This window comes from Schistosoma mansoni, chromosome 2, assembly GCF_000237925.1.
Source record: "Schistosoma mansoni strain Puerto Rico chromosome 2, complete genome".
Taxonomy (NCBI): Eukaryota; Metazoa; Platyhelminthes; class Trematoda; order Strigeidida; family Schistosomatidae; genus Schistosoma; species Schistosoma mansoni.
In genome coordinates this window covers 17,756,291-17,764,230 of record NC_031496.1, presented here as the reverse complement: position 1 = coordinate 17,764,230, position 7,940 = coordinate 17,756,291, and the positions used below count along the sequence as shown (strand labels likewise).

The 7,940-nt window shown below is 33.1% G+C and overlaps 2 protein-coding genes across 2 annotated transcripts in view; one reads left to right on the top strand and one right to left on the bottom strand.

Moving 5' to 3' along the window:
* Smp_122860 (family M13 non-peptidase homologue (M13 family)) overlaps nucleotides 1-7,940 on the bottom strand; it is a gene marked incomplete at both ends in the record, with an annotated part of 57,806 nt that overhangs the window by 3,171 nt on the left and 46,695 nt on the right. The gene's annotated exons all lie outside the window — the stretch shown is intronic.
* On the top strand, nucleotides 2,523-5,037 carry Smp_193880 (endothelin-converting enzyme-like 1 (damage-induced neuronal endopeptidase); the record flags this gene model as incomplete). Its single annotated transcript, XM_018795938.1, has 2 exons — nucleotides 2,523-2,596; nucleotides 5,016-5,037. 2 exons carry the CDS (start codon nucleotides 2,523-2,525, stop codon nucleotides 5,035-5,037), a joined length of 96 nt encoding a protein of 31 aa, XP_018650200.1.

Genomic DNA, 7,940 nt, shown 5'->3' with positions numbered 1-7,940 from the left:
TACTGAACATGTACATGAGTGTCAGTATCGAACATCGATTTGTGTTGTTTGCTGTTGTTCAACTGAGTCAGAAATCGTTGACTGAAATTTTAATGAATAGGAGTTACAGATTATAGTGCAACACAGCTGGTCACGTGTGCTTGGGTTGTACTTCTGTGTTCAATCTGAAATAATAAATAATAATTAACATTGATGGGACGACTATTTGACAAAGTGAACGAACCTCATTTCTTTGGTCTTGAGTGATGTGAGAAGTCAGGAAGTGCTTTTCAAGTGTCCATGGAAATACGGTCTTCACTCGATTCATACAATAAGGTGAGAAGTATGTGGAATTTCCTATTCAAAACACAAAATATTGGGAAGCATTCTGTTAAGGAGATACATGACAAGTTTACTTAATTTGGAGTAATTTGTTTTAAAACGGTGCATATGATGTGTACGGTAATCAATTTGCTAGCTGAATTAAATCATGTAACTATAGAGTGACCCATCATATAACTGAGGATATCGGTGCAACTTGGCTCATAATAAAGATTTAATGATATTATATTCTTTATCTACCATTCATCAAACTGGTGTGTTTTATTGATAGTCTATTGAATCTTCATCTTCATTTAACTTAAAAGCACATCGGATTGAAGGGAGAACGCATGTCGTCTATTTGGCCATCTACTAGAGAACTAGTTCTTGAGGGTATTGTTATAGCATGGCGCGCTCGTTTGTGAACATGTATCAAACTGGACATCAATGGTAAAGATGCTGTTAATAAGTTTGATGAATGAATTTCAACGAAATAACAATAACTATATAACATTATTCAATTCACTTGGATTTGATTTGTTCACGAAATCATGAATTTCCCGATCTAGTAAACGACGATTTTGTTCCGCCACAAAATTCAAAACAGCCAGGTTGTAAAGTGCACTTTGAAAAGATCATTGAAAATTGAAATAAAGCAAAACGATTATTGTTGTTTGACTGCTTAAAAAACGTGATTACCATGTTATATATACCAGGAAACATTGGACAGCTGATTTGGTCAAGTATGGACTGGTAAGCATTGAAGACCAACAACCCTAACAGTGATCGAGACCGAAACATCCAGATCTCGCCAAAGATTCGCAACCATTAGAACTATTGGAATGATCCCTGATGACTCTCATTTCAAATGTACACTGATGATGTGTCCGATACCATAACCAAACACTTGTCAAGTTATCCTTATTATTCAGTGGTACCCCGAATGTGGACGATTCCTGACGAATATAACCTACAAATAAAATAATCTACGCAAAACCCCTTCCACTAATCTACATAAATGCATTTAAAACGCCACTTCAGAAACACATTGAACGGCTTAACAGATAATCCATTCAAAATAAAACCAGTGAATTAAATCCTGCAAACAACTAAAACACTTAGAATGCTTTTTTTTAACCCTCAAATATATGCAGACTTTATGCACTGTCTATAGAATTTTCATTATCGCTGGTCAAGTCACAAAGACATTTACATCAAATAAACTGAGATTCTCAAGGAAAATTAACTCATCCGTTACTGTTGGACACATCATGTATACCAAATAAAGCATTCTCTCAGAATATGACAGATGTTGTTTTGCTTTCCACAATATGCACTAATGACGAAGACATTATCCTTGGAAATGTCAAATTGCAAAGATTTCAATCCTTTGTTTGTAAGTGATCACCCAGCATTGTCAGAATCGATCACTACTACTGTCTTTCGATTACTTCGAATACAAATAATCAAATGAAAATTCAATTTCAGCAAATACCTTTTATTTTCATCTGTTTCCAATTGTATTTGATGGAATCCACAACGATATTGGAACAAATGTTTTTCTTCAACCTTTATTGGTAATTTATGGTAGTTTCTAAATCCAGTTTGATTGAACACTTTGTCAAACAAATAATCCCAATCGATCTAAACAGACAGTTTTGTAAATTTTCAAAAGATATTTTCAACAAACAGTTCGATTTCGTCATTATGTTTGTGTTAGTGAGAAAATTCGACAATCCACACCCACTAAGATGATGTAAAATATGTCTGATATTCGTAGAGCAGTATTACTGAGTTATGACTCGAGTCAGTAGAATAGTGAAATCATCTACTTATCTAATATCCTAGAGTATTACTAAACTTTGTGTTAGGTCCCACTGCTGTCGATATTGAATTCTATCGATGAAGTTGCAATGCCACAACCAGTCTAGGTGACTTGATAGCATGTGCACCATATTGAGATGTAAGCTCGTTTAATGTTAGTTTAGAAAGTGTCTGAATCATGATTTAACAAGTATATGTTTAGTCGAAATGGGAAACCATTTATATTTCTCTACATCACAAAGATATTCAATTTAATTTGGTATCATCTAATAATCGACCAAAATGACTGGTTTCAACCTTTCGTCTAGTGGAATCTAAAAATCAATAGAAGATTTTTATTTATATCTTTTTATTTTTATGCAGTTTGAAAGGATATAAATGGATTTACCGGTGGACAAATGGCCTTTAATTCTTCAATGCTAACCGATTGGTTTGTTTTAAATGGTGTGGATGTTTGTGGATCCAAGAAAGCCTGAGAAACAAAACCGAAACAAAGAATAAGTACATGGAAATAACCAAACCCTAATTTGTATATGATATGAAACAGATAATGTGTTTAATGTTGAAATTAGAATTTTGTAAAGCATGGAAACAGAATTTCCCAACTAATGAGCATTTTATATATCTTGTTTAAATGATATTAAATAGCGTATAGTAGAGTCAGTGATACACTGGTTGAATCTTCAACTGATTGTGATTATCGTGTAGGTAAGTTGAAATAGGTTTGCGCAACTAGTGTTTGATTAATTCTGTCAGGAACATTTCAAGAGACTTCGGTTGGTATATAAAGAAACTGAATACGATATTTCAATATTTTTTGCACGGATTCCATGGAGTGAGTTTCTCTTACATAAGTGATTTTATTGCACCAACTACGAATGGAATAACTTTCAGAAGATATTTTTCATTACTGTTATGAGAACCGACTAATGAACCGTTTGATTTGAAACGATGAAAACCTATCAAATGCATTTATCTGAACAATCAGTTTTATCGTCGTTTAGTATTACTTTCTTGTTAGCAGATCGTTCACTGACCTGGCAATGTCAGATGAAACATAAATCCCAGAGTTTGGTGATCGCATATACTCAGTAGTCAGTGTACTTTCAGGAGGATGTGGGGATAATTTACTGAACGGAACGACTACTGCTGATGAACAGTAGTAGATTTGAGGTCAGCATGGTATATATTCACTCTCCAAGTAGTGTACATGCTTCGGTGTGCCACTGTCGAACCTAGTACATTCAAGATTCTTGATGAGCTGGATATGTTCATATGAGTGAGTTCGGTCTACGTTTTGAACTCACAAGAATTATTTATTGTCCATTCATAATTTATTTTCATTAGTAACAACTGTCTGATTGAGGTAATAGCACATTCAGTTCGCCGTCATATATTGTGTTTAGTGAATAAAGGACTCATAACTTGTCAACAACTGATATTTCTGAGTAATACAACTAGACATTCATGTGGAATGTTTAACATACATCACGTAATAGTCAACATCATTTATTAGAAAGTAAGTCACAACAAACATTAGGCAACTCACATTAATTAGGCGATCAAATAACTGAAAAGTATCATAAAGCTCCGAATATTGTGACACTTCAATATTTAGTGAATACACTGATAAATAAAGCAATGCCTTGATCTTTAACATTTCATTCTATTTGAAGGAAGAATTGTAGCATTTTTTGTTATGAAAAGAGGAAGGAAGATAGAAATTTTTATGAAGGTGATAACCAAGACATTATCGAACTTTGGTGACACATCTATAATACACAACTGGTTTGTAATCTTTATCTCGACAACTATAATTTCTAAATATTTCGACTATTGTATTTATATAACTGCTTAATAATTATACGTTTGAGATAAAGAATCAGTTCCATGTAAAGATTTTGATCAGAGTGACCACATCTGTTTTTTCTGAATAAATGAGCGCGTTATCAAATTCAATCAGAATTGTATCACTCAGTTCAAACTGATCCCACCCTCGACAGTAAATAAGATACTGATTCTACCTATTGTAAAGTACTTTATTTCGTGTGATTTTGTACACTGAGAGTCGTGTGCGTTGATTCTGCAGCTCTTATGATCCTTGTGGATATTGTTGCCACCATCTATTTCAAACAGACATTCAATGAAATAGATGACTTTAGAAGGTGATATAAAACTTATTACACATGTAAATAACCAGAATATTCATTCAAATCTGATTGTTTGTGGGTGGTTGTGTTTGTAGACTTTATTGACTTCTTGTGCTTTCGGTTTACATTAAATGGCATGGTTGGACTGATATTAGACGATGCAACAGGTTGGACATTTTCGTATGAACTGAATTATTGAATCCGTTGTTCTCCTTCTAACCAAAATATTATTTTACTACGATTCAACGTTCTATCGTTTAGGTCTGTGTAAAATCAAATGAAGTGAGTATGCTGAGTTGCCAGTGACTTCGCGTCTGGTCATTTCTAGAATACTGATCACACAAAATACTTTGACTGAAATGACGTGAAATGATGTGAGATTTTGGAGGTAACCTGGCTTTCATTTTACCAAATATTCACCTTTTGTCTGTTTGTAATAACTAAGATCGTCTTAATTGAATTTAAGAATTTTCACTCTCTGAAGAAGTGACTTACACAAAGTCGCAAATTGTCAGAAATTCAATTTTCTACTCAGTGTAAAATTACAAATATGCTATTTGGATATCATAAAATAATCTGTGTTACGATTTGTGGATTTCAGTAAACGGAAATATAGTACACTCAGATTATTGACATCCATCTAATGTCTCATGAATTTAACGAATAATACAATGGACAATAAATTATGTTCCATACCAGTAAATTTAACATTGAGAATGACTAATATAATCTGCAAATTACCTCCTTCCTCAAGAGACTTTGATCTGAAGTTAGCTGACCTGGAGAGATCTGATAGAAGTAAAATTATATTAGAATTCATGCAGATGGATAAGAATGAAACAATATAAGGAAAAGTCCGAATTTATCAGCATTCAACATATTATGAAACAGATAAAGAAACCCGACTTCGTAAAATATTTGAAACGAGACTGGGAAAGTGGGAGTATACAACATTATGGTTAGCATTTATCAAATAACAAAACCCACAGCCTAAAACACTCGAAAGAATAACTGGTTCCCCAGATCGTTTACAGATATTTAGATGATATCTGAATTCTACCATATCCATATATATTTTGATAGTCGGGTGAAAATTTACTGAATATTCGCATGAACTACCTATTTCTCAAACGTTTTGCTCTGTGATATTTCCAAGTCATGGGAATTTCGAAATTGTCATATGTGAAATAGTGGTAAACCAAATAATGGTCAACTCGTTATTAGTATAAAGTGTATTCTTCGAAGATTTTGTGGTAGTAGGGAATGAAATTAAGGATCGATGCCATTGGATTGTTGATCCCTGTGAAGAATTTCTATTTAATGGTGTTGATCAAATGCACAATGAAGTAATCAATCAAACTGAACCGACATCTCGCACATTATGTATTAATATTATGTTGTTGGAAATGATCGGCATGATGCCGTATACCTTGAGTTAGTTGGCACATGTCAACAAGCCATTTTGGCTTTCATGATATCAGTGATTTTCCTTTTGATGTTCTGACCGGTATATTGTGACAAAATATTGTAATAATAAAGAACTCCAGATTCATAGTTCATGATTCGCTTACTTCAGTTATGTTTTATGATTTGAGGTCACATAATATGTATTATCAGGTTAATATAATATGATTTTTCATTTTAGTAATACAGACAAACTTATCACTGCTGGGAAACAATCAATGACAATCGAATTCGCAATATCCATTGAAGATTGATATATCTTTTTTAAATAATCACTTACCATTGGTTACAATACCCTCATATAGAGCACGCCTCGGGAAACTATTCTGATAATTTAGCATTCAGGTTTCTAGTTAATCAGACTATTTAGTTTAGTTTATGTGGATAATATATCGTAGTGTTGTTTCGCTTGTCCCTGTGACTTCATTCCATTACTGGTTGACTATTATGGCTAAATGATCGCAATGTCCTTGCAATACAGCCGGAACAATATAAACAGTATGTATTTTATTGGTTAGTTGGATGGTGTTTAATTGTGTCATTTTATAACACTTGAACTGCTGTCCATATACATTATGAATTCAACTTACTCGAATCGCTCGATCCTCTTCATCGATATCCAATGAAAATAAGGGTGAATACCCTGTTGTGCTTATCAGTGGTAGGTATATATCAGTCAGACTCAAATTTAGAATATTTCTGGCAGCCTTAGATGTATTTGTCACATTTGTTGAAAGAGATGTCAATAAATCCCATTCACCGAATGCCATCGAAATTAACTGACGCAACTGATCTCTAACATGATCATTTGAATCATAAGGACCTTTTATACAAGCTTCGTAAAATTTGCGAGTAGTAGACAGGTGGGGATCATCCAAGGCATATGACTTGTTAGCTTGATTTGAAAAAGTCGATGTTTGTGAGAATTGTAAATGGGGTAGTGAAGAAATCAAATAAATTTACAAATCATATGAACAGAGACAATGTGAAACATATTGCTCATGAAATAGGTACACGGAATATATCCACTAAGATTTAAGATGATGAAGATTGGTTAGACAAATTGTCTTCCATTCGGAAAATTCATTTTCGAAGCTGCGCAATCGCGAATGTGTACTCATTTTTCAAAATGGTGATAATTACAATAATAGTGATAATGAAATTATGTTAAACATGGTAACAGTGAGGTAGAATAAATGGCACTATCAAGATGTTATTCTTATCAATGGAAACAGATAATAGTTTTATTGTTAATGGCTTGAATATTTATTAAGAAGATGAATGAGGAAATTGTAGTTGGGAAAGAAAGGATCAGCACGACAAGATAATACAGTTATTTATTCTGTCCCACTGGTACCATGTTTAACATAATTTTCTAATAACTATCATTGTAATTATTATCATTTTGAAAAACGAGTACACAATTGCGACTGTGCAGCATTAAAAATGAATTTGCCGAAAACAAAACACATCGTTGAACCAATCTTCTAATATAGCCTAGTCATGTTCATAAATTGTACGCCTTACAATCCTAGTTATATTAAACTTATTCAAATAGTATTGAGTGAGAATTCCAGATCACATGCTGAAAGTAATCGTGCATGAGAAGCGATTTAGAGAACATATATGTAGTAGCTCGTTAGAAAGTGTATAGAGTTATTCAACTTGATCATGACTAGTTTTATTCGTCTGATTAATCACACTCTATTACAAATATTCGAATGAGGCATTCAGTAATCCCTGATTATCTGTTAACTTCTTCTTCAGTTGAAAAATCCTTCATTGCTCTTCAGGTGAATCTCAGCATCAGATACTACTTGAAGTGATTAGTTCCATTTTTATAGTCATTTCTTAATAAAATAATAGTAATATATATATAAACACAATCATATCATATTGTTGGCAATATGAAAATACTTGCCAATGATGTTATAGAAGTATTGGTCAGTGGCTATTCCGGCCTGTTTAAAAGTGTTAATCTCCCGTTTATTATTCGTTATTGGATTGTTTCTCTCCCACTCTGTGCATGCATAAAGATAAAATTTTTCACATGGATCCATAGTATGAAAACCGGTGGTTGCATTCTGACTTGAAGTCTGAGACAGTGCTATTCCTATGAGAAAACAAAATAATGTCTTAACAAAACACTAATTCAGATTGAATAGAAAGATATACATTATTACATATATACATATATAAACG